At 39.5% G+C, this 27,877-nt stretch overlaps 1 protein-coding gene and 1 long non-coding RNA gene across 4 annotated transcripts; both read right to left on the bottom strand.

Moving 5' to 3' along the window:
• Positions 1–3,819: 3,819 nt before the first annotated feature.
• Positions 3,820–17,082, bottom strand: LOC145424357 (uncharacterized). 2 transcript variants are annotated; one of them, XR_013905412.1, is made up of 4 exons: positions 15,836–17,082; positions 6,303–6,410; positions 5,600–5,705; positions 3,820–4,179 (listed from the first exon to the last, which is right to left on the bottom strand). It is a non-coding gene; the product is annotated as an uncharacterized LOC145424357 (long non-coding RNA). The 2 variants fall into 2 exon arrangements; XR_013905413.1 differs by lacking the exon at positions 15,836–17,082 and adding an exon at positions 9,224–10,333.
• Positions 17,083–22,224: 5,142 nt separating this feature from the next.
• Positions 22,225–27,261, bottom strand: LOC145424434 (uncharacterized). 2 transcript variants are annotated; one of them, XM_080297768.1, is made up of 4 exons: positions 26,776–27,261; positions 25,602–25,700; positions 24,655–24,761; positions 22,225–22,607 (listed from the first exon to the last, which is right to left on the bottom strand). In XM_080297768.1, exons 1-4 carry the CDS (start codon positions 27,137–27,139, stop codon positions 22,569–22,571), a joined length of 609 nt encoding a protein of 202 aa, XP_080153894.1. In that variant the 5' UTR covers positions 27,140–27,261; the 3' UTR covers positions 22,225–22,568. The 2 variants fall into 2 exon arrangements, with proteins under 2 accessions (XP_080153894.1, XP_080153895.1); XM_080297769.1 differs by lacking the exon at positions 25,602–25,700.
• Between the last annotated feature and the right edge of the window lie 616 nt (positions 27,262–27,877).

The following is a 27,877-nucleotide window of genomic DNA, read 5'->3' as shown; positions in this document are numbered from 1 at the left end:
AGCTCTCTTTGACGTTGGATCGTTGTGTGGGAAAACGGAAGGATGAGCAAGCACAAGGAAACAGAGAGACAGAGCGGAGAAACGGACCAACGTCATTGGGGGAGAAACTGCACGGGATTCAGGGACACGTACTAACTTGGAGCACGCCCAGAAGACAGCTCATGTGTTTTGTTTTTGCACTGTAAATAAACGCACTGCTTTCATTGAAAGAGTCTGGCATTTGGGTCCTGCATTTGCAACCCTGACACTTACCTGCTACTATGGCCTTCCTAACCTCAGAAGGAAAGAAGAAAGAATAACTGCCTACAAGACCGGTCTGCACACTTTACCTCACAATAGGAAAACAGACTATTTCCTGCAATACTCTTGCTGCTGTGTATTTACTACATCTGCAGTTGTGGTAAATACCTGCAGCCTGGAATGTGTGAAGATGCAGCATATATTCCATTAATGTATTTTCCACTCTCTCATTTTACAGCCGTATTCTCCACAACCCATTGGCGCCCACTTCAGTCATAACCCTAAATGCACACATCTAGATCCACCCACTTCACTTCAGTAAAGTTAACTTCATCTGTCACTGAATTTCATCATAATCTCAAGAAATGATCTGTGATCATTACATCTCAGCCGGTCTATTCCTTTGTTGATATCATTAAGATTTGTTTCAGATAATTTCAATATACTGAATGCTTAAAAAAAAACAATGGCAATGGAGACTTTAGACTGTAACTTAATTTAAAAAAATGCATTAAAATGAGGCAAATGCATTTTAGCAAATTGTACATTTTAAATCCACCCAATTGAGAGATAAATGTGTATACTCAGGCCACCTTACAGAAATTTAGAGCAGAAAAGGTAAGGCAGCTGTTTGAATCGAATTTTCACTTACCTTTTATTTTAACTGCTTAACATTCATTAGGTCTCAGTTACCTCTTTAAAGAAAGCAGTATAATTAGTCTTAGATTCACATGTACCCAATTTACATCCCCAAATGGAAACATAAAGAAAGTTAAGATAATTTATTCCTGGAAACAGAACTGATACGAAGCAGTGGGTGACAATGTCCTTTGTGAAACCACAACAGATGAAACATAAACTTGTGAGAATGTGTCATAGGCTGGTAAAGGAAAATATCTTCCATTTGCAATGCACTAAGAGTTTGGTTATTCTTTTAGAAACTAGATGATGTCACCTTTCAGATACAAACTCAGACAGATTGTGGTCTTACATATTTTCTGTCCAAAGCCTTTCAATATGGGTATAACCAAAGAGGCCAAAATCCCACGGCTGCACCTGCCGTTCAGCTCCCTTTTTCTAGAGTAAGTGCAGAGACAAAGATGTGGCCACATAAACCGGACCTGAGATGCTACTCTCAAACTGTGCACTACTCTGGAAGAGACTGTCTGGTTTCAATATATTGGAGTGAACAGAGTGAAACTTCTGGTGATAACACATCTGCAGCCTGATGTTAGCTAAACTGAGAAGACCCACAGGCAGCATCGATGACTGAGACATCTATAAAACCAGGTAGATGTTCACTTTAACCACAATTTTTCCCCAATGCATTGGTTTTAAGTTCAAGATATTTTGATGGTACAAAGAGACAATGAGTCTGTCACTTTGATAGTACGAAAGGGGGAGTGGGCATTTTTGTTTTTGACGTGGCCAATCCGAGCAGGGAGCTGTTTCTACATGCACCCTATGGTTTCCTTTGCAAAAAATAAGTGCTGCCACAAACCACCACCTCACATAGGCACAACTAACAAAAATGATCCAAATGTAGACATTTTATCTATTATCCATGTGTCACCTCTGCACCAAGTTTGAGATGCAATCAGTCTTTTCAAAATATGCTTTACTGCTAATGGATCATAGGCCTGAAGAATAACTAATCCTACAACAATAAAGTTAAATAAACTGTGGTTCTTACCTGAGACAAGGCGAAAAGTCTCCACAAACTGAGTGCTGCCTCCTCTCTTGATGGCACAGAAGTAAAGCCTGCAGTCCTCTGCTGTCAAGTTTTTAATCACGAGTTTGTTTCCCAGGATTAAAAATTTGGTTTCAAAATCAGGAGAGCAGTAGGTAGAGTCTGCTGAGGAAAATCTGCGGTTGATACATGCTCTGAACTGACTGTGGATCTCCATGTACCAGTGTGGGTCTGATGTCTGATTGGAGCAGGTTAGAGTGACATTGGTCCCCAGCTCGTCTCTGACCTCGGGCATGTTCTCGGCCTCTGCACAGAGCAGAAGCACCAACAGGATCATCCACAGGAGAACCATGATCAGCTTCAGCATCCACAACAAGACGGAGTCGTCTGAAAGCAGCTCAGCTCTGATGAGTTAAATGGTGACTCTGATCAGCGATAGGAAACCTCAAACACCAAGTAATTTATAGGACATGTTGACATCCAGCCCACAGTTTGGGTTAGTATGATGTCACAAACCAAGACCCACAGCTGAATGTGATGCACATCAAAACCAATTACAACACTGTTTTACTTTAAATGAAAGAAACCATAGAACTTAAACTGGTTTGTGATCAGTAAGTCAATGCAGACAAATTTGTGTATTGTTTTCTCTCCTCCACTACTGTGGGCGGCAATGTTCATTTTCTCTGCTGTTTTTGCTTGTGGAAGCTGCAGGTGGAAGCTGATCTTTGCTTGGAAACTGAATGGCTTTTGCTATATATTGCCCCCTGTCAAGCCTGGCTGGGGCCCTGACTGTTTCCTGTTTCTAACTAAGTTGTGTGTTTAGTTGTGTATTGTGTGTTATAAAGTGAGTTATAAAGTGCATCAGTGTTTCAGTGATTAAAGTGTCACCTTCAAGTACTGAAACATTAATATAACATGAACCACACCCCCATATAGTGGTAGTAGTACTATCAAGTACTACATGAGCAGATGAATAGAATCAACCTTTTGGGAGACTGATATTACAAATCCAACTCTGCGTTATGCAATCATTACTGCTATGAAAACTACAGCTCCTACTACATATAATCCTGGTTATAACTTAACATAGTCACCTCTAGTAGTCATAGTCTTTTATTACATCTACTACAGGGGTACTACTCCATTTACAATATTTTTTACTACAATTACTGGTAATATTGCTGAATTTAACTAGGTGCCAGTGCAACAAAATGATCCCTTTAAATTTCAAATACTGTTCAAAGTCTGTTTGTCAGTACAAAATGCCCTTCACATGTTCAAATGACTGCTGCTGTTAGGAATAAAATTATTACATAAAGCTGTTTTTATTATTTTTATATACAAATTCCTGTGTGCTCATTAAAGAGTTCGCACTCTGTGTTTTTGAGGGTCAAAAGCTTCATCAGTGCTATAACTGAATTGAATTATTGTGATGTGATGCAGTAGCGCAGACGGTTTTGCAACATGCTTACATATTATAACTAGTCAACAGCCAGGATGATATTTTCTTGGCCAAGGGAGTCCTGACAGAATGTCCCAAACTTAGATAATAAAGAGAATCAGTAGGATAATATTAATGATGAGGGCTAGTCAGGGAGGTGTTTTCTCTTCTCTGTCTTATTCCAGGAAAAGGTGCGGATATGAGGCGAGGTTGGACATGAATGTGAATGGAGAGAAGACTCGCAGGGAGACAGCAGGACTGTCACGTTGTATAAAACTGTACGGCCCAATCCAGGCTCATCCTTTTGTGTGAAGACAGATGGCTGATTTCACACAGAGGTCCAGTGCTTTTCACCTGTAAGTTCAACTGCTGAAGCAAATTCAATATTTTAAACCACAGACGTTCTCCTGTACTTCCTTCTGAAAATAAAAAACAAGAACACGGCACAGCTTAAAGTTTTATTAAAGGATAAAACAAACAAATAAAAAAAAACAAAGCACAAAAAAAATCTATATCTACATAAGTTTAAAGTTTTACATAATAACTGTACAGGTATTTTCTAATGATGTTTATCCTGACTTAGTCAGCTTTGTGTTGTAGAGAACAAAAATATATACATATTTCAGTTTTTAGTTTAATGTAAACCAATTATTAACCAATTAAAATGAGTCTGACAGCAACAATAATAAATGATGAGAAAAACAATATATCCCATCCCCAACGTTTGATGAAAGGCAAAGAAATCTTTCGGTGATGTCTTGTTGGTTCAGCTGGAAATCTACGCCATAATTTGGATCCTCTTATCCTGAAAGACAAGACAGTTGCTCAGTATAGGGAAGTAGTAATACTGTAGCGGTACTTTTAAGCAGTGTGGGTAGTGACAGTGTTCTGTAGTATTAGCAGCAGATTGATTATTAAAAGAAGTTATTTGGAAATCGTGTTTTGAAGTCTCAACATTTGTGTTTTGGGTCCTGTTATGTATTCTGTTCAAACACTAATAATACTACAAGCTCTAAGCCTGAGGTGAGTCCTGTACAGCTATGGGGGGAGTTATAGACATCAAAACAGTTTTTTTAGAGCAGACTGTAAACATGTTTATTTATCCTGTAAATGCGAATAAAACGTGAAACTTGTCACCTTAAAGTGATTATTGTTATCAAAGATTAAGTGAGCAGTAAATCACTTTATCAGAGATGTCTATGTGATCTGACATCTTTTAACAACCAGAGGAGTCGCCTCCTGCTGGTCAATAGAAGGAATACAGCCACGAAAGACTCGGCCTCACTTTTAAGAATTGTTGCCATTTGTGACCATATGACCATAAGTAGTCACAACACCACAGACTGAAAGTAGAATTAGCAGAACATAAATGCAGACTTAGCAATAATGCCATATAAATAATATCAGTTCAGTTAGTGAAGATTTATGTTTCTGAAATTAAAAGAAAAAAAGAAGCATAGTTTCCAATGTTTTTACTTTCTTTTTACAAGTTGTTGTTTACACGTGATTCTAAGAGAGTTTTAGTATTTTGTAAAACATTTATGAAGTGCAATACTTAATTCAGGTCTCATGGTAGTAACTAGTAGTTTCAGCAACAATATTGCAGCATTAGCACCCACAGTTTACTTCCTTTCTCCCCTCACCCCCAACTGGCCATGGCAGATGGCTGCCCCTCCCACAGCCTAGTTCTGTTTGAGGTTTCTTCCTGTTAAAAGGAAGTTTTTCCTTCCTACTGTTGCATAAGTGCTTCCTCACAGGGGGTCATATGATTTTTTTGAGTTTTATCTGTTTTTTGTAATGATGTAGGTTCTTTATATCAGCGGTCCCCGGTACCGGTCTGTGAGTCGTTTGGTATCGGCCGCGAGAGTTGAGGCTCGGGTGTGAAATGTATGGTTTTCAGGGTTTTTATCGGTTTTCAGCGTTATGTTGTTATCGTTTTTATCGTTAACTCGGTTTTCCTGGGTCTTTTCACGTGTGCTATGAATAAATCTTCTTTTTTTTTCAGTACTAGTTTTATTTTGTTGTATTTATCCACGACACCTTAAAGGCTGGTCTGTGAAAATATTGTCGGGCATAAACTGGTCCGTGGCGCAAAAAAGGTTGGGGACCGCTGCTTTATATTACAATATTATGAGTGCCTTGAGGCAGCCGTTGTTGTGATTTGGCATAATATGAATAAAACTGAGTTAAAAATTAAACTGAAGAATCAGCATTGGTTTGCTTACCTGCTCAGCTACAGTGTTATAGAATTCTCATAGATGTGATTCGACGGATCATCCAGCTGTGTGCTGCTGTTTTTCTTCCTCAAGCACAGCAGTGTGAAAACCCCACCTGTCAACAGATCTCTAAGTCACTTTACCTCCAAACTCACAGCTTCATAAGCAGTCTTATGATTAATGAATGAAAACGCTTTGCTCTAGAAGTGAAACTCCTAACAGTGTTGTGCATCCAATCAGCAGCAAATTAAAGTTCATTACCATCAACGAATATTAAACTAAAAAGATAAAAGTGAAAATTTTGAACTAAAATAAAAACTAGAACTTAAAGGACATCTTTTCAGAAGTATGGACAAACTAAAACCCTGAATTGTATAACTGAAATTGTATAACTGAAAACAAAAGCTTATTTATATATTTACAATATAAAAACAAGACAGAACATTTTCAAACAATAAAAATTATACAGACCAAAAACTCTCTGGAAACTAACTGAAACTAAACTGAAAGTTAAAAGACAAATTCTAAAAATAAAATAAACCTAAGTGTGGTGTCTTTTATATGTAAAGGTAAATATTTGAATTGGTACAAATATATATATGATAAGTAAATCACTATGTTTGGTTTGAATTTGAAGGATCTGGCTGTGGATATTTCTTGTTAAGATCATAAAGTCTTTCAAAGTTATTGACAACAAAATCTATACACTGACCCATTATTAGAATGATGACAGTGGCAACAAAGACAGAGATGATGATAATGAAGAACTGACTCGGGATGCAGTTGTTCTGTGGGTTGTTGTTGTCAGACAGAGTGGCATCTGAAAAAGGACAAAGATGAAATTTAAAAGTTGATGATGAAAAGCTGAAACTGTGATAAAGTAAACACATACAGTTTACACTTGAAGTCCCAAACGTTTATCCTCAAATATTAGACAAAAATGTAGATGATAAAGAAATAGTCATTTCTTTAAAATAGAAAATATTATTTTTGGTTTGCTTTTTTAACAGCTTCAGTAGACAAACTGATCAAATAATGTTTCTAAAACTTGCACAGACACTGCCATGTACAAAATAGTTTTGTTGCAAAAAACTGAAACGATAAGGGCCACACACACAGGTGTAGTAATATAGAGACCAGAGATAGTGGAAGACCATGAAAATATGGCAACATCGTGATAATGAGTAAAGTGACCAATGATGATGTGGATGAGTGTCAAGTTAAACTTATAAAACCTTTAAGGCAAATTGTCTGAAGACAAGTGATGGACACAGCAGCGATCACCAGCGATCACTTCATTTCTCACAGTGAAATATATCTCAAACTCCAGCTGCAGGAATAATCCACACATCCATCTACCTCCCCTATAAACACTGTCTTTTTCTTTGTGGAAAATAAAGACAAGATCCTCCATGACTCAAAAAGTGTTTTGGTGGCCCCCCTCCCTTATTCATTTCATATTTATATTCATTTTCTACATATTCTTTATGTTCAATTTGTGCCCATAATGTGGCATCCCACTTATTCCCAGCTTGGCTATTAAGGCCCCAAAAGTCCCTAGCAATTCCTATCCAGCCTTGGTCGCATATATAGCAACTCTGGATCTATCTCTGTGTCATTCCACTGGAAATACACTCATACTTACTTTTGCTGATCAGTTTTCTAAGGATCTCTATTTCATCTTACCTTCTATTTTTCTAACCTCAATTGCTCAGCACGACAAACCACTGGTTTGTAACTGTCCAGCATGCATCACATGTATGAAAAGCTTTATGTTCAGCTCTAGGGGCTCAAGTGAGCTTGTCTTCCACCTTCCACCCCCAGATACAACACAGACGAACTCAGCGAATTAATCTGGAGCCGTGAACAACAGTGGTTTGGATCACCTGTCCTTGAAGGAAAATGTTTTCTCCGGGTCACAAAAGACATGTATATTCCCATGAACCCTGAATATCCGTGAGAGGATATGTTGGGAGTGTGTTTGGAGGACCCAGGTGCGGACACAGGCGAGCAGACGGAATTAACTCCAACAAAAGGCGAGCCTTTATTTCGGCTGGTATACGTGGAACATTAATCAAAGCGGAAAAAAAATAGACTGTGAAACTACTACTTGAAACTCAACTAAGACACTGTGACGACTCTGAACTGGCTGAGTTCTATGATGAGGAGAAGATACACAGACGACGTCATGAGGAACAAATGGAAACACACAGATTAAATACACACAAGGTGATTAGATTAGATTAGATTAGATTAGATTAGATGAAACTTTATTAATCCCTCGGGTGGGTTCCTCCGGGAAATTCAGTTTCCAGTAGCAAAGCACCGAAAGAAGTTGCATGTTACAGATATGATGATGTGATTATGAGGGGGAGGGAAACACATGTGCAAACAGCTGACACAAATTAACATGATGACACCAGAGGAGAAAGTAGAACTAAAATAATGAACACAGAACACAAGACCTCTTCAAAGTAAAACAGCAAGCATGGAGACTTAGACACGACAACACCAGCTTACCAGACCTGAAACACCTGACAGACAAGAAATGAAACCAAACAGAAAAACAAGGAGACAGATGATAAATAATGGCTAACCTTAACCTCAACTAAAACCTAAATAAGAATAACACACAAACTATAATCACAAACCTAACATGAAAGTCTCAACAATACAAAATAAAATTCTCAATGCCGAGTCAGAGACCCAGCCTGTGACAGGATAACAGGTTGGTCGAGCGTTCCATGACCAATACGAAATCCTTAATCCAAGTTTGGACTAATTAATAAATTCTCCTTTCCCATAACCCCAGTCCAGAAGAACTGTCTTCATGTGACATTGTAAAGGAAAGTCAACCAAGACAGGGCTACAACATCTAGGATGGAATTCAGGGTAATTATCATCCACCCTATGGGCCCTCCCACCGAGGAGGTTCGAACTATCTCAGTGAGCTTGTTGTGCAAGTAGTCCCCCTCATCTCCAGACTCTACCTGTTAATGTAATTGAAGAAGTGTTGAAATTATTCATTACACCACCCAACTACATCCTTAGTTGAACTTAGTAGTGCCCCACTTGCAGTGTACTCTGTGTGAGTAGAGCATGCCAGACCTGTCCACCACAACCACCTGATGACAGAAGAGGATGACAATTCAGCTCCTCTCTTTATGCAGGTATAGAAAACACACAGCTGTAAATCTGATGATGAAATTGCAAAATCAATCATCAGTCTGCAACCTAGGATGTCCTCGTCCTGCATGCACTTATGAGCACCTTCACACCTTCTGAAAACAAACAACATTCAGGACCCATTCGTCAACCTGAGGGTTCAGGGATACATCCTTGTCGTCAACCAGAGAAAAAAATATAAATACATACAGGCTACAAGCCGGAGAACAGCCCAACAGTCCTGTGGGTCATGGCAGGCCTGGCTCCGGGGTGGGACCCAGAGCCAGGTACCCAGTAACCCTATCACAGCAACAAAACAACAGCAACAACAATAATAATATAATCCACAGCAATAAAAAACAAACAAACAAACAAAACAAAATACCAAATAATAAAGGATAAACAACTTCAAACTTCCAAACAAATCCCTAAAACCGTGATAAGGTCAAGCAAAACTGAGATACATACTTGACACGAAGTGAAAAGTGTCCATGAAATGAATGCTGCCATTTCTCTTCCTGCCACAGAAGTAAAGCCTGCAGTCCTCTGTTGTGAAGTTTTTTATTATGAGTCTGTTTCCCAAGATTAAAAATTTGGTTTCAAAATCAGGAGAGCAGTAAGTAGAGTCTGTCGGAGAAAAACTGCGGCCAATACATCCTCTGAGCTGACTGTGGATCTCCATATACCAGTGTATGTCTGAACTCCTGTTGGTACAGGTTAGAGTGACATTTGTTCCCAGCTCCCCTTTGGCCTTTATGTTCACGGCCTCTGTACAGAGCAGAACCACCAAAAGGATCATCCACAGGAGAACCATGATCGGCTTCAGCATCCAAAATAAAATGGAATCGCCTCAAAGCAGCACAGCTCTGATGGGACTGACAGAGAAGTGCTCTGCACTTTCCATTTCCTTCACATAGTGATTATGTTGCATGCAACATCTAATGCCAAACCACAGTTACCAAAAAGGAAATCAAACTTGACCTTGAGCCTACACTCAGCTCAGTTAACTCAGTCTCTAGTTACGACACAAGCGGCAGCAATGATGGACATGAGCAGTACATGACATGACGTCAGACCAGCAGAGAAAGTACTGACTCTACTGTAGGTAAAGACAGTACTGGTAATGTATGTTTTATAGTAACAAAAGAAGTAGCATAGAAGGAAAGTCTAAACAAAGGTCCTCACTTCATTATTTCCTTCTTGATCCGTAGTTATTATAATTATTATAATTAACTAAAATCAAACAAAAAAATAGTAATTCTAACAGAATGTTTTGTCCAAAAAATTAAAGACTTTAAAAAAAGAAGAAACAATACTGAAACAATACTATATAGTGTCGAGTGTATGTGTATAAATCAAATGAAATTTAATAAAGAGGAAATGCCCAATTGTCGTCTTTTTGAATGGTAGAAAATGTCAGCTCAAAAAGCATCTGGTACATTTATGCTGATAATGTTTTGGACAAAGGCACATTTTTGCAGTTTTCCTTTTGTACAACACCACAGTAGATTTTAAAGTAAAAAAAATAATTAAAGGTTAAATGCAGCTAATATGTCCTGCTTTAAGCCAGGCACTTACACCTGCGCTCTGCTGCGTCTCAGCCACCATCGCTCTGGCAGCAAGAGCGCTAGAGCCAGAGTAGGGGAGAGGTGAGCTGGAACAAACTATTTTGGGGTTGGGGGGGGGGGGGGGGGGGGTGTTATTGTGATGGGCCGAGCAGTGAAGGAAACTTAGGCACAGGTTAAAGTCCAAAAAAATTATTTTTTATTTAACCCAAAAAACATAATTGGTTAACTCGTGCAAAAAGAATCAAAATCTTGGGCCCATAAAAGAGGTCAAAATAACAAACCTCTACTCAAAGTTGACAACACAACTGATAACTTAACCAAACTGACCTCACTTAATGAGACAAAGGGGAAACTTAAATAGTGGCTGATCAGCCCACAAAAACAGGAGAAGGGGTAAAACACACAGTACCTAACAAAACCAAACATAATGAACTCCAATCCCCCCCCCCCCCCCCCCCCCCCCCATGGTCCTGAGTTATGGCATGAACCAATTTGTAGTCTTCCTCTAAAGCTCACTCTGCCCCTTTTCCACCTCTTGGCTCCTTAATCAAGGGACTGGAACAGGTGCTACTACGGTAACTCAGAAAACAGAAAATTAATCATACATAACAGTGTAAACTAAAATGTGCGCACTTATTTTAGAATGCAGTGTTATGTGGATATGTGAATGAATTCTAAACCAAAACCAGTTATTTATTGTCCTGTAAATAAATTCCTATATTTAAAGAAAGAAATGTGAATGCAATGTTACTTATAAGCCTCTACACTAACATGGTGGGTATTACCACTGTGTGGCTGTAAGTGCAGCCATCACAGTTATCTATACTTTGTTGTTAAAATGTTACGTCTCAATTAAGTACTGCATGCTTTTTAAGAAATCTTTGGGGATGCTTTGATTCATTTTGCCCCAAAATGGGCTAAAATCGCCCCTGTTTCAGAGCCAAGTTCAAGGTGTCTCATCTGATCAAGTGGCAACATCTTGTGTCTGAAAGCTGTTAATGCAGAGAAACTCAACCATTTTGACAACTTTAACTATAAACATTAAGTTAAAATGTGAAATGATAAGACACTTCAAGTAGTGTAGCACTACACCTGCATGAACCTTATACTTCTATATATGCTACAGTTCATAGTGAGCCTTATTATTACTGCCGCTATCACTTTATCTAATGTGACCTTTACTGCATCTATTACTAGGTTAATACTTAATTTCCTGTAGCTTTTAGAAATCCTCCTACTATCCATGTTGTTGTCCATAACAAAGGACTATCCAGTAGCTACTGCTATGACTGTAAAATGTCTATTAAAACTACAAATACTGAAACTATTAAATCAGAAAGATTGTCAGTCTGTCCAATTAGATGGGGTAATACTGTCTTCTTCGATACAAAATCTACTTATTTGTAAACATGACTACAGGAGCTATCTGTAACATATACATATACATTTACAGAGTAATGCACCATAAGGGATCAATTTATATCTCGAAGGGTCTGAGGGGACTTCAGACACTCTTAGTTGTTGACGTGAGTTTTGAATGGAAAGTTTTGAATAATTACCACATGAAAATAGTTCCCATTTTCCCTGCTTTATTTTTTCAGTTTGGAGCAGAAACAAGCATCAGCATTTTTACTTAAAATTTCCAGTTCTGTCTAGAATTATAAGTACTGCTGTTCTACAGCTACTCCATTTAGCACTGCCACTATTAGCACAAACATAACCATTACTACATCTATTGCTAGGTCACTACTACAATTATTACTATCTGAATTTTTAGCTGTAAATATGTTTTTACTTCTGCCATTGCTATTAGTCTTCTACTACTAGCTGTTACTTTATATAGTATTCTGTAAAATGCCTGTTACTATTACAAATATTACTACTGCCTCACATTACTGCCAAAACTGCAAACAGCCTGCCTTCAAATCTCAGCTTTATAGGGTTTCAAAGTTTCCTACTCAAAATGTGTGAATAGCTTTGGCCTATATCATTTTCATATAAATTTAAAGGTTTGCATCATATATTTTCTAACAGTGCTGAATATACATTAACGTGATGCAATGTATTTGCTACAGAAAAGAAACATGCATTAATATTTTTATTCTTCTAGTTAAATGTTAGCCAATTAAAAGTTACCATAACAACAGCAAATGTTGAGAAAATCTCTCTCTCTCCAACTTCTGATGAAGGTTAAAGTAGTCTTTTGAGTTTTCAGTGATGTTTTGCTGGATGAGACTTGATTGCCTTACCACTTAAATAGAATAGAAGTAATGAGTACAAGAGAGACACAGCACTGTGGTAGTATTTTAAAGTGGACATGAAACATTAAATGCATAAAGGCTATTGAGCCCCGACGAGTTTTTAAAGCATGTTTAGAGCCAACTTTCACTCTGTCAGGACTAGGGATGGGTATTGATAAGATTTTCACGATTCCATTTTCGATTCTGTTTAACGATTCGATTCTTTATCGATTCTCTTATCGATTCTTTTTTTTTAAAAAAGGAGAACACTAAAGTCGATTAGCTTAGAACTTTGTTTTATATCTTCTCTTTGAACAAGATAGAAATTTAGGAGTAACATGGCTTTACAAACCCAACAGTGAGATCTTAAGAGATCCACAGCCTACGGCTCTTCAGTGGGGTGTCACAGGGTCCCCAGGAAAAAAAATTGTAAATGTAAAAATAATAAAATAAATATTCTTCTGTAGGAATATCAAAGTATAACATAAATTATTCTGTAGCAATTACACAAGAATATCCAGTAATGTCCCTGCCTACAATTAAACACATTCACTTACCGAAAATCGGGGGCATCTGCTGGCAAATGGGTGCAAGCCTTTGACCACAACCTTAGTCACTGCTCGGTGACATTCGTCTATCCTGGCCTGAAAGGAGACGCTACCGGTAGACTGCAGCGAGAACTGCCAGCATCTGAGCCAGACTCTGTCTCTCTCATCATGGTCACCTAAATGCACAGTGATGGTTTTGTAATAAGGCAGATCGTGCTAACATAATATGCACTGTTAGTTGATTATTTACCTGTCGCATTAACGGGAGAGGATGTGCAAACGTTACCGCTGCTGCTGGGTTGAGATTCACGAGTCCGGAGCGGAATTAAAAACGCGACATTCATTTAAGGTCATCACGTGTTTTGTGAGCAAATGCGTAGTGTTTCGTAGTGTTTCCTCCTTTAAATGAAATATCCATTTTGCAAGTATTGCAAGTTGCCCTGTTGCCATCCGTTTTCGTAAAGTATAATCAAACTTTTTAGCGTTTGAGCCGCCGTGTTTCCTGCCAGGTAAATGACGCTCCGCAATGTGATGACGTCATTTGGGGCGACTGGAATTGATAAGGGAATCGTTTGCAAAAATGGCAAACAATTCCAAGGAATTGAAACGGTGGGAACCGGTTCTCAACAAGAACCGGTTTTTGATACCCATCCCTAGTCAGGACAGAACATTACATTACCGGGTTGGTTGGTGGCTGATTACATAACACTTGCATTAGGTTATTTTAGCTAACAAGTAACAAAAACTATAACTCAGTGGAATATAAGGAGACTAACATTAAAAATTGGTTTAAGCGGTCAGTTTTGTGCTACCCTGGTTAAAACAGTTTATGTTAAAATCAAGGATTTACTGCCAACTTTCACTCTCTGTGTCATAAGCAGTAAGTGGTTTGGCGTTGTTTGGCTAGCAGCACTAAAACAGGAAAATTTACCTGTTAGCCATAATGTGCAATTTATAAATGAAAACTAGAGTCTGTTTGAATCTCCAGATCAACAATTTGGAGTCCAAAACTCCAGATTTTCCTCAACAGATTGATGCTTCAAGCCAACAACTATGGGCTCAAATTGTGGTCATAAATATTTTGTACTTGTAAATCAGGATTTGTATGTGTAAAAAGAATTTGAAGAATCACTACACCACAGACTGTTTTCCTTCCTGGTGATGAAAGAAAACGCTGGGCTGGGATGTAAAAGAGCATTTATTCCCTTCAAGGACCTGAAGCTCCATAAAGCACCCCTCCAATAGCCAAACCCATCTGTTCTGTGATTGGATAGATTTGTGATTGACATGACATTGGCCAATCAGATAGAAGGAAGAGAAATAGGGTCAAAATTCGTACTTGTAACTTGAAACTTGAGTGCAGAGTTTCACACGTATTTTTTGGCTAAGTCGACATACATATCTTTTTTACACATACAAATCCTGATTTACAAGTACAAAATATTTATGAACCCAATTTGAGCCCATAAACAAGCTACACATTAAGCTAGCAAAGCAGTTGGGAAAATGTGATCAGAGCTATTTTATGGATTAAATAATTTATCTTTTCCTAAACACAACACAGCTTTATAACACAGCTTACTACATTTGTATCACACCGCAAACACAACTACTATGGAAATCCTGATATCCGTCAGCATATCCACATCTTTTTCACTTCTGTTTGGGCTTCACTTTTTTTGCTTCTAATATGAAGTAATTCAGCCAGTAAGATGAGAAAAAAAGCTCACCAAAAATGTTCCATCTCTTCCTCTGAACCTCCATTTTTTGTGTTTTTTTCCCTTTTCACAGAAATTGACCTAATTTCCCTGCAGACATTCTGATGGGATGTTTGTGGTGTGATTAACATGTAGCAACCTGTTTTGTTGTAAACTGTTTGAATTTTCTTTGGAAAAGACAGATTATCGTATTGCATAAAATACCTTATCACATCAGCTGATTGCCACTTGCAGGGAAGTTTCCCTGTGAGTATCCTCTCACTGTGTGTCTAACACAGGGGGAAATAAGCTATGGAGATCAAAAGTGGATTGTGTAGTAGCTCCTAAACATCTTTATTTTGCATGTAAAGGTTTGACAATTTAACTTGGGAGTCTATAGAACTGAGTGACTTTTGCAGCCTGCCTTAAATAGACATTAGATGAACTTCTGTTTTTGGCACTGTTACACGTCATTTGTCAGCCACAGAGGTTGATCTCAAGTCTGGAGTTTCATCATCAGTAACTTCCATTTAAGACTGAATGAAACAGTGCTGAACCTCGTTGAGGACATTATTCATTCCAACGATGATTGAAACTAAAAATGAAGATCATGAACTAATCATGAAAGTGTTTACAGAGCTCATAAATCAAGTAAACAGTCTTTTTTTCATAGACATGTATGCAGTACACCAGACTTTACAAGCAGCGTAATCGCCCCCTGACATCAAAGAAAATGCAGGTTTAAGGACTTCATTTTCAGACATAGGGGCTATATGAACACGCACACTAGCAACAGAAGCAGCAATAACTGTACCCAATGTTACACCTGACATTAGGCCCATTATTAAGCATTCAGTGTTTTTAATAATGAAAAAAGACATCACATTTTCACTTCGTCATTGTGACTTTGTACTTGAAAACTTTTGGAGTCATTTCAAGGGACAGTGGGTAATTCAGGTCTGATAGTGACAAGAACAATTATCCTTCACAGTATCAGTTTTGTCAGTACCAGCAGTGGTTGAATTACCTTGACAGCGTGCAGTGTCACTACATTCTTATAGATGGGAGCTGAAGGATCTTCCAGCTGTTTGCTTCTGCTGTTCCTCCTCAAACACAGTGGTATCAACACCCCGCCTGCCAACAGATTACAAAGTCACTCCACTTTCAAACTCACAATCTCACAGATAAACATTTCATCACAAATGTATGAAAACAATCTGTTTTGAAACCCAAGCTGCTGCCAGCAGATCATATTCAGTAGGACAAGCTTGTTACAGTCCACCAAAACTGGTTGTAAAAACTACACATTACTGTGTAGTTTTTAAAACCTTGACAGCAGAGGACCACCAGTGGTCAGAGGCGCCAGTGTCCGGCAGCCCGCCTCTGTCAGTGCACCCCAGGGCAGCTGTGGCTACAATGTAGCTTGCCATCACCAGCGTGTGAATGTGTGTGTGAATGGGTGAATGACTGAATGTAGTGTAAAGCGTTTTGGGGTCCTTAGGGACCAAGTAAGTGCAATACAAACCTCAGCCGCAGCTTCCTACGTCCAAGAAACATTGGTCATTGTGCCAAAGGGCAAAAATAAGTCATAGCGCATGTACCTACTGTAATATCCAAATCCATGCATTATGCACAGCAGTTATGATATTAGGGCAAATAGTGCAGGTTAAAGCTGAGCTTAAGATTGAGCCTAACTTGTTATTAACCACACATTTCAATGGTTGTCATTGAACTAGATTTATTAGAAGAAGGAGCTGGATTATATATTATTTATGAATGAGTATGCCTGTTATTGGAATTAAATATGTGTTGTCATTGGTGAATACTGGGACTTCTCTTGGAGTGGCTGTCAGTATTTAGTAATCAGACCAAAGATTCTGCTAAAGCTATCTACAACACAATTTATGCACTCATCCAGGAATAGAACCATCAGGCCAACAGAGACGGATATATATATAAGATGATCGTGATACTGAACTGACTCATGGTGTTGTCATTCTGTGGGTTGTTGGTCACCAGATCTGTTTATGAGAAAAAGAAAAAAAAAAGGGTTCGGGTAGGAAAAAGAAACCTTACAATTTTGCAAATCAGCCACAATGAAGAAACTTCTCTTTTTCGAAAACTGTTGTACTTCTTTAAAAGAGTTACATTGTACTCAAAGTTTCAAGAGGCTTTTTCATTTGTTCTTAGTTTCACAGGAGAGATGAACTAATCCTGGCATTTGTCAAAATTGTGTCAAAGCTGTTGGTGTAGCTCCGATATTTCATCATATATATATATATATATATATATATATATATATATATATTTATATATATATATATATATATATATTAGGGGTGCAATGATACTCGTATCAATATTGAACCGTTCGATACAGGTTCAATATACACAACACGGCAAATCTTCGTTAACGAGCTACCGCGGATCGCCCCGTGCATGGGGCTGGATGGCCAACACGTTAACGAGCTAACTGCGCTAACACACTAGCTCCCACCCATGTAATTGAGCATTGCGTGGCACATCCAACATACTGTTTTACTTTAGTCCATGACGCGCTTACCTTCAGGGTCATACGTCACATGAAAACCAAAATAGTTCCAAACGCCAGATCTGAATGAGGGTGGGGGAGGTTCAATTTGCCATGTTGCAAGGAGAGCTTAACTTCTGTCTTGCTAGCTTGCCCTGCGCTCAGTGAATCTGCGTTCGACTACTCCGCCTAGGCTGCACTGTCGAGCGCAGATCCACTGAGCGCTCAACACAGACAGCATCGTCAGAAGGAAAGTTGATTAAATTAAATAAAAATTTTGTAATGTTTGATACATATGCGTACCGAACCGAAAGCACTGTATCGAACGGTTCAATATCGATACCAGCATACCAGATATCGATAGCAGCGCAGATACTGAAGGACCCGTCCCATCCTGGCAACAAACTGTTCCAACTTCTGCATTCTGGTAGAAGGTTCCGCATCATCTGGGCAAGGACAGAGAGACTCAAGAGAAGCTTCTATCCCCAAGCCATCCGTGCCCTAAACACACACACCCGCCCTCTCACATCATCTATAATTGACTGAGACAGGACTCTCTTCCAGACACTAAACCAAGGAACAATGTACATTTCAAATTCCTTTAATTTTAAATATGTTTATATTGTCTATCCTGTAAAATAGTCAGATGTCTATTCTTATTAATGTACAGAATTCACCTGCTTGCTGCTACATTCACCCAATGTATATAATATATATAAATATATATATATATATATATATATATATATATATATAATGTTCTTCCTCTACAGCCCCCCCCCCCCCCCCATTTTTGCACATGTCGAGAAGCGTGTCAGGCTACATTTCACTGTGTGTTATACTTGTATAACTATGCATGTGATAAATAAAGAACCTTGATCCTTGAACCTTGATATCAGTATCGTTGCACCCCTAATATATATATATATATATATATAGGAGGATGAGGATGTGCGGAAGTGCTTCAGGAAGGTGAACGCACGCAAAGCTACAGGTCCGGACGGGATTCCCGGCCGCGTCCTCAAGTCATGCGCGGCTCAGCTGGCTGGAGTGTTCACGCACATCTTCAACCTTTCCCTCTCTCTGTCTGTAGTCCCAGCCTGCTTCAAAATGGCCACCATCGTCCCTGTACCCAAATCCTCCACCATCTCCTCATTGAACGACTGGCGACCTGTAGCCCTGACCCCCATCGTAAGCAAATGCTTCGAGAAGCTGGTCAGGGACTTCATCTGCTCTGCACTACCCGACTCACTGGACCCTCTACAGTTTGCATACCGCCACAACAGGTCCACTGATGATGCCATAGCCCTGACACTACACACTGCCCTGTCACACCTGGAGAAGAGAGACACGTATGTGAGAATGCTGTTTGTAGATTACAGCTCAGCATTCAATACCATCGTTCCCTCGAAGCTGGACAGGAAACTGCAGGATCTAGGACTGAGCAGCTCCCTCTGCAGCTGGATCCTTAGCTTCCTGTCTGACAGATGCCAAGTGGTCAGACTGGGCAGCATCACCTCATCCCCCATCACACTGAACACTGGTGCTCCACAGGGGTGTGTACTGAGCCCTCTCCTGTACTCACTCTACACCTACGCCTGCACAGCCACTAACAGCTCCAACATCATTGTGAAGTTTGCGGATGACACTACAGTGGTGGGTCTTATCACCAATGGTGATGAGACGGCTTACAGGGAGGAGGTCAGCGCCCTGACCCACTGGTGTCAAGACAACCATCTCACCCTCAACGTCGCAAAGACAAAGGAGTTGATAGTGGACTTCCGGAGGTGCAGAGAAGTACACACCCCCATCACCATCAACGGCGCTGCTGTGGAGAGAGTGAGCAGCTTCCGGTTCCTTGGAGTACATCTGGCTGAGGATCTTACGTGGTCAGTACACACAAACAAAACAGTGAAGAAGGCGCAGCAGCGACTCTTCTTTCTCAGGAGACTGAAAAGATTCGGCATGAGCCCCCGCATCCTCAGGACCTTCTATCACTGTGCCATTGAGAGCATCCTCACTGGATGCATCACCACCTGGTATGGCAACAGCACCGCCTACAACCGCAAAGCTCTCCAGCGAGTAGTGCGGTGCCCTGAACGGATAATTGGAGGTGAGCTTCCCTCCCTCCAAGACATCTACAGGAAGCGGTGCCTGAGGAAAGCGGGGAGGATCATCAAGGACTCCAGTCACCCCAGCCATAAACTGTTCAGACTGCTTCCATCAGGAAGGAGGTTCTGCAGCATCCGGTCCCGTACCAGCAGACTGAGAGACAGCTTTTTCCATCAGGCCATCAGACTGCTGAACACTTCATAGACACCTCAGCTTCACTACTGGAACTTCAACATTATGCACTCCATACTGTACAGTAATCCCACTGTTTTGCACATATTCAACTCTGTATATTTTTATATATTTTATTTATTGTTTACTCTATTTAATTTGTAAAATATGTGTACACACACACACACACGTAGAAAAACATTTAGTATACACATCCAGAAATTTTTTAATTTTTTTTGCATATACTATTATATATTGTACATATATTTATTAGTTTCAGATTTAGCCATTCGTATATTTTGCCTGTTTATGTTATTGTATTTTGCACAACTCTGTTGCTTGTGAAGCTCGCACACAAGAATTTCACTCGCATGTGCTGTACCAATGTACCTGCACATGTGATGTGACAATAAAAAAAAGTGATTTGATTTGATTTATATATATATATATATAATGAATATAATGAATATAATAATAATAATAATAATAATAATAATAATAATGGATTGGATTTATATAGCGCTTTTCAAGGCACCCAAAGCACTTTACAATGCCACTATTCATTCACTCTCACATTCACACACTGGTGGAGGCAAGCTACAGTTGTAGCCACAGCTGCCCTGGGGCAGACTGACAGAAGCGAGGCTGCCATATTGCGCCATCGGCCCCTCTGGCCAACACCAGTTGTAATGAAATCACAATTCCAAGTTAAGTTGCATAATTATCAAGGTGAAGGTTGACTGTTTTTTAAATGAGATATTTTTTCTGTTACTTTTAGCTAGAGCATCGTATTTCTATATTTCTAAAGTTTTAAAATAAATGTTTAGGCGTACAAAGTTTAATATTTACATCCAAATGAATCCAGTATAATATGGAAACACTTAAAAAAAAACATTAACAAACTAGAAATAACTGTTTATTTTGTAAAGACCAACATTATAAAAACCACTGTACTAGGCTGTAACTGTCACGGTCCCCGTGCCTGCTCGGCTGGCCCTGTGTGGCTACATGTTATGTTTTGTCTTTTCTCTCTCTCCTCTCTCTCTGCTCGCTGCCTGGGCGGAGCTCATTGTGAGCTCCCGGCCTCCACCACCTGTAGGCAATCACCTGTGGCTCCTCACCCTGTTTGCTCCCGCTACTTAAGGCAGTGACTGAGAGCACCTCGCCGCTGGACTATTGAATAATGCTCGTCAGTGCTACTTTAGCCTCAGCCAGTTTTGAGCTCTGTCCGTAAAAGTTCCGTGCTAACCCTTGTTCTCTGTATGCAGATTTCTCGTGTTTTGGTTTGGAGACTCTGGACGCTTTTCCCGACCCCGCTCTGCACCCCTGGGAACCCTGGCCCCCTTCTCCCTCACCTGTATATAGTGCACCTGGAGTGTGTAAATAAACCTGTTTTTCTGAGACTTCAGTCTGCGCCGAGTCCTCCCTGCTCCTCCGTGACAGAAACTAGAACATGATGAATGAATGCAGGCACAAAAAGGATTCAAAATACAACATAACCTTAACAAAAAGAAGAAGAAGAACAACAATAATGAACTTTATTATTATTATTATTATTATTATTATTATTATTATTATTATTATATGCGTGCAAAATCTTTGAAACCTACCTGAGACCAATGTGGAAAGTTTCCACAAACAGATTACTGCCATTTTTATGCCACAGAAGTAAAGCCTGCAGTCCTCTGCTGTCAAGTTTTTAATCATGAATTTGTTTCCCAGGATTGAAAATTTGGTTTCAAAATCAGGAGTGCAGTAGGTAGAGCTTGCTGAGAATAACAACCAATACCTGCTCTGAACTGACTGTGGATCTCCATGTACCAGTGTGTGTCTGATGTCTGATTGGAGCAGGTTAGAGTGACATTGGTCCCCAGCTCTCCTCTGACCTCGGTCACCTTCTCGGCCTCTGCACAGAGCAGAAGCACCAACAGGATCATCCACAGGAGAACCATGATCAGCTTCAGCATCCACAACAAGACGGAGTCGTCTGAAAGCAGCTCAGCTCTGATGGACTCTGACGTCCTCTACACTTCCTGTCTGAAATGCTGACTTCAGCCTATATGACACCTGATAAAATACCACAAGTATCAAGTACCTTAAAGGAAGTCCAAGCTCAGCTCTGATGGTAGAGAAGCGCTCTACACTTCCTTTTTCAAAATTCAAATATGTTTACAACAAGCAAACAAAAAAAACTCCACCACACAAATACCAAGAAATTAAGAAAGTGTACGATGATGAATCCTAATGAACAGCACAAGCAGCAGCACTTTCATTAGAAAAATGGTTGTACATCTTTCTGACAGTGAATGTCATACCTGTCGAGGAAATACTGACTAACGGTTACAAAAAATACATGAAGCAGCTGTAGTAGAGGTAATAGGAGTCTAAATAATAACATTTTAGACAGATCTTCAAGCTGTTTCTAAACTTCTAGTGTGTTTACAGTAAAACAAAAGTCAAACCAAAGAGGAAATATATATAAATGTGATACCTTTGCCACTCAAAAACATCAGGAATACTTTGGTGTGTGGTTTGTGACTGGCATGTCTATGTGACCAAAGGCTGTGTTAATTATATTATGTATAAAATAAAACAAAAAGAACTTTGACCAGAATTACAACTTTATTGGATTGGAGAAAAAACAAACAAGAAAAACCCCAAAAGAGTGTAAAGCGTCTGATACTGTAACAGTGCAACAAATCTAACTCCATGTTACACTATTTGTAATGAATGAAAACTACATCTCCTACTACAAATACATAGAATCATGGTTATAAATGCAGCTATTAACATTACTGCCCCTGTTAAATGATGAATTTGAGGTTTTCCATCCTAACCAGACTAGATGGTATTTTCTAACGATACCATGAAAACATAAAGGCTAGTCAACAACAACTGCACAGAAAATAACTACGATACAACGGTTGATGAAGGATGAAGTCATCTTTCAGTGATGTCTTGTTGGTTGGGAGTGGACTGCCCTACCCTGAAAGGAAACAAATATTTAGTACAGGGAAGTACCAGTATTATGGAAGTATTTTTGATAGTAGTAGTAGATTAGAATACTAGAGTGATACTGTTTGTTGCATTAGTAGGTACTGTTATTGGATAATTAACCCTTTAAGACCTACCATAGAACCAAGTCCGCCAGAGCTTATATTATATTTTTACCTGCTGTGGAGCCATTTTTGGGAGCATTTCAAGTTGCTATACATCAATACAACCATTATAGCCCAGATTTTAATAATATGTATTCATTAAGTGCATAGTAATTACATAAATTGCAAAAAAGTGCAATAAACTACAAAAAAAATTGAAAATCGTTTTTGTTTTTTAACATATATTTCTAGTTAGAGAAATTTAAGAGGCTTATCCCTCAAAACTGTAAATACAAAAAAGTTGCACAAAATAGTTTCCCACCACAGGAAATTTATTTTGAGTGTCTTCATATTTTTATTTTTGAAATACACCAATTTTTATACACTGCAGGAAATCAGGCTTAGCCTTCAACTTCAACCAGTTATTCTTATTATTAACCCAAAGGTTTTGTGGTTTGTTCAGACAGAAATTCCCGAAGCTAAGCTGTGCTGCCATGCTCCTTTTACAGGAGTTGTTCAACCCTTCTAAACAAGCCATCCTTGTTGAAACATTTTTGTTTGTTTATATTTGTTACGGCCCTAGCAGGAAATTGACCTCTTGTGGGTGTGTCCTGGCATCTCTCCTGCCTTAGGTGCCACCCGTTTTGTACAGCTGATGCTAATCAGCTATTAAGAATACTTAAGGCCAGAGAAAGGTGAGCTCTAGTGTCAGGGCCTTGGTGGTATTGTAGCTAGTGAGCTGTGTGTGGTGGTTGCTTCTGCTCTGTGGAGAGGGGTCTGTTTTGGTGACTAAACCTTTTTGGACCTTTTAGTTTAGTGACCAACCCCTGGATTTTGATGTTTTCTTTCGTTAAAATATTATAACAGCTTTTCCATCTCTTGTGGTTTAATTACAATAGAAACATTAATGAAACCTTTTAATCTGGCAATTCTGCCTCCCTGTATCCTTTTTTTCAACCCGGACACTTTTTTATTGCTTTACCACATCGCTTGGACAGTTTAGGTGAACATACCAGTTTGTTTAGTCATATTTTTCACAAGCCTTTACACACAAAGAAACACACACAAAAGTAGTACCTAATAGCAAAAGCTAATAGTACAATAGTATAGTTGTGAAAAGTAGAATTATAAAAAGTATCAAATAAAAAATGTTAGAAAACTTAAATGAAATAATCTTCTCAACACAGCCTCTGATTGGTAGCTACAGGCTGACCTGGGTAAACAACTAAAGTTCCCTCAGAACATTGTAAAAACATCACTCCGGCCAGACTTGATAATTATTTCTGAGGCCTCAAAACAGCTGATTATGCTGGAACTCACAGTGCCCTGGGAAGAGCGGATCGAGGAGGCCAATGAAAGGAAACGAGGAAAGTACCAGGAACTAGTGCAAGAGTGCAGGGGAAGGGGCTGGAAGACTTTCTATGAGCCCATAGAAGTGGGTTGTAGGGGCTTTGCAGGACGATCACTCTGCAAAGTCCTAGGCCGGCTGGGCGTGGCTGGGGCAACCAAGAAGAGGGCCATCCAGGCTGTGAGTGAAGCGGCAGAGAAAGCCACAAGGTGGCTGTGGATTAAGAGGGCTGGTCCGTGGGTAGCTACTGGTACGCAAGTCGGGACCTGATCACCCCCGGCTGGGTCGCCTGGGCGAGGGTGTATGATGTTGTGAGACCCGAAACACCTGATGACCCCAGGATACATCACTGAAGATGCGTACCAGTGCATCCAGGAGATGTGTCTTTATAGTTTGTTTGTTTTTTATCATTCTAATTTTTTAAAGACAAAATAATCGTGTTTTCATTTTGTGATTATATCTCAGTGCAGGTTAATAACTGTGAATGGGACTAAAAACATTCATTCAGTTTACATTGTAGTTTCTAGTTTTTGAAGCCTTACCTTTCAAATTATGAGTCTTGTTAGTAATAGCAGTGGTTTAATTACCTTCACATCCTGCAGCGGCTCTGGTACATCATAGATGTGAAGTGAGATATCATCCCTCTGGTTGCTGTAGCTTTTCCTCTTCAAGCACAGCAATATACAAGAAAAAGCTGCCAACAGAGCACTGAGTTACTTCATCTTTCATTCAGCCCAAATGTTCAATGAGCTTTTATTTAATTAGATTCATTAAAAAATAACAGCCTTTAAGGCTAGCTGTGGTGACCAGGATAACTTATCTAGGTCATGGTCTAGCGTTTAGTGACTCCATTTATTGTTTTGCATTTATTAATTTTTAGAATTTTTAGAGTTTTCTGGGTTTTTGTTTTTGTTTTTTCCATTCTGTAAGTGTTCTCTGTGTTCCCCTTGTGTTCATGCCATTTACATTGATGGTCCCTTGTCTCATGTCTTAAGTGTGAACCCTTCCAGCTGTGCTCTCCTCTTGTGTCCCATGCATTTTAACCCTGTGTTTTTCTCTGTCAGTTTCATGTCCTCCCCTCATGCTATGTGTGTCTCTTCTCCTGTGCTTCCTCAGGTCGCCGTCTGTAGTTTCTAGGTTTTGGTTTAGTTTTGTAAGGTTTTTTGTGCAAGTTGCTACTGCAATAAAGCAGCCTCTCTACGTTTATGAAGTCAGTAGTGTGCAAAAAAACTATAGTAGTTTTCAGGGCCTTTGATCACAGGAAATGATTAAGCTAGGTGGTATCTGCTGTATATACATGTAAATGTGTTAATAATGTCTTTTAAATGGTTTTTGGATGATTATTTTCAAAGTGGTTTGAAATAAGATATCTCCCTCTGCTGTTACTGCAGCTTCTGCATGCGTGTGTCCATTTCAGGTTTTGGAGAGGCCAAGTGTGAAATGGACACAGTGGACCGGTATGTCTATTACACGCTTTGCCATGATATTGGGTTGGACCACAAAATCTACTAAAATTGTAAAATAACAGACTCACTGATTATTAGAACAATGAAGGCGACAACTGACATAGATATGGTGATCAACAGACTGAAAAAGCAGTTGTTTTGTGGGTTGTTGGTAGGCCGAGCGACATCTGGAAAGGACAGAAAGGACAAAGATAAGTTAAGAAGCATTTATAAGTAGCATGGTGGCACTGGTTAAAGCACTCTTATGCAGGCCAATGTAAACAAAAAAACAAGCCTTTTATTTCAAGCTTGTGCAAAATCTTATAAAAGAAAGAAAGCAAACTGGGAGAAGGCAAATTGAAAATTGATAACGAAACACACAGGGAGGAGAAAGAAGTGCTACAACCGACGAAAGGCAAGGTCAAGCTTACAAGTATCTAAACACATGAAGGTAAACAGTGTAGTCGGATTGGGAGGGTAATGGGTCACAGGCAGCGAAGGAGGTGAAACAAAGCAAGGTCTAAATCGCTACCAAACCGAAACAGGAATTGAGAAACACGAAACAGGAAACTCATATACTCATTTAAAAACAGGAGTATGGCTCATGTGATTAGGCAGATGATCAATAGTGGGTCTGTGACCCTCATAAGGGACAATTCGCAATAGTCTCAGAAATCTGGGACTCTGTCCCAATTAGTCGTAGAACTGATTAAACTTCTCAGATAAGACATGAGACGTCTTTAAGAAACGCAAAGAAGTCCAGTCGCTTTTCTTTCCAAGCTCCTTGGTTTGCAGGAGCAAGTCTTAACAACACACCAGTTTTCCTAAACCAAAACAAGTAGTTTTTGGTAGCTAAATATTTAGTGTGTGTGTGTGTGTGTGTGTGTGTGTGTGTGTGTGTGTGTGTGTGTGTGTGTGTGTGTGTGTGTGTGTGTGTGTGTGTGGGTGGTCACAAATTTGAAAACTTACCACATGAACTCATTTCCTTTGTGTTCATAATAGCACTTAGTAATGCCTATTAAGGTCAGACTTAAAAACAAACGTTTGCATGTAATAATCTTGTACTATCACAAGACAGTATAAGAAGTCGTCCCAAAATTCCTCAACTCTCAAGTTATAATAAAAAAAGTAGATGGTTTCCGACAGTAACATAAACTACTTACTCGTGTATTTAAGATGCTGTCAGCCATTTGAAAATGTGTATTGAGGCCTAAACACTCACTAATCCAACAGCAATAATCAGAAATAAACTCTTGTACTTACCTGAGACGAGGTGGAAAGTGTCCACAAACTGAGTGCTGCCTCCTCTCTTGATGCCACAGAAGTAAAGCCTGCAGTCCTCTGCTGTCAAGTTTTTAATCACGAGTTTGTTTTGCAGGATTGAAAATTTAGTTTCAAAATCAGGAGAGCAGTAGGTAGAGCCTGCTGAGGAAAAACTGCGGCTGATACATGCTCTGAACTGACTGTGGATCTCCATGTACCAGTGGATCTCTGATGTCTGACTGGAGCAGGTTAGAGTGACATCGGTCCCCAGCTCGTCTCTGACCTCGGTCACGTTCTCGGCCTCTGCACAGAGCAGAAGCACCAACAGGATCATCCACAGGAGAACCATGATCAGCTTCAGCATCCACAACAAGACGGAGTCGTCTGAAAGCAGCTCAGCTCTGATGGACTCTGACACAGAAGTGCTCTACACTTCCTACTTGACATGGTGACTTTGGGCAGTGGCATGTCTGATAAAGAAAACCCACAAATACCTTACATCTCTCACAGGATGTTAAACTTTATCGCCTCTGTCTAGCACTTTGCCCTTTGGGTTAAAAGAGACTTTAAATTTAAACAGGTTGTAACAGGTTCTAACAGCTTCCTTCTGCTGTTCTGGTTTAATAACAAGAGCAAGGCTATTTTATTTTCAATATATCTGTGCAAGAAATGAACCAACAAATCATAAAACCATCCTAATAGATTTCAGCTTCTTATTACTGCTGTGAAGAAGAAACGCTCAGTGCATCGTGGAAATCCCACAGTAGCCTGGGCCTATTGCAGAGTAGGGGAGGGTTCAGGGTCACCTGATCCAGCCTTACATGCTATAGATCCATATAAAAAGGAACGTTTTAAGCCTATATTTAATAGGTGTTTGTCTCCTCTATCCAAACTGTAAACTGCTAGTGAGAAAGAAAAGTGTGAAGAACACTGAAGGGTCCTTAATCACCAGAAACGATTAACACTTTCCTGTGACTATTTTCCTGCTTGAAATCCAATATCTCCCTCTGCTGGTACTGATGTTACCAGTACCAGCAGTACCAGCAGATTACTGTAACTTCAGCATGTGTGTGTATTTGATGTTTTGTGGAGGCTAACCTTG

The sequence above is a fragment of the Astatotilapia calliptera genome, chromosome 23 (assembly GCF_964374335.1).
Source record: "Astatotilapia calliptera chromosome 23, fAstCal68.1, whole genome shotgun sequence".
Taxonomy (NCBI): domain Eukaryota; kingdom Metazoa; phylum Chordata; class Actinopteri; order Cichliformes; family Cichlidae; genus Astatotilapia; species Astatotilapia calliptera.
This window is presented reverse-complemented; position numbering and strand designations above follow the sequence as displayed.

Coding starts and splice junctions, on each gene's coding strand:
- LOC145424434 (XM_080297768.1), bottom strand. CDS start 27,139: ATGCTGAAGCTGATCATGGTTCTCCTGTGGATGATCCTGTTGGTGCTT. Junction 24,762..25,601: donor CTTCATTGTTCTAATAATCA/GTGAGTCTGTTA, acceptor CTCTGTTGGCAG/CTTTTTCTTGTATATTGCTG. Junction 22,608..24,654: donor AGCCGCTGCAGGATGTGAAG/GTAATTAAACCA, acceptor GTTTCCTTTCAG/GGTAGGGCAGTCCACTCCCA.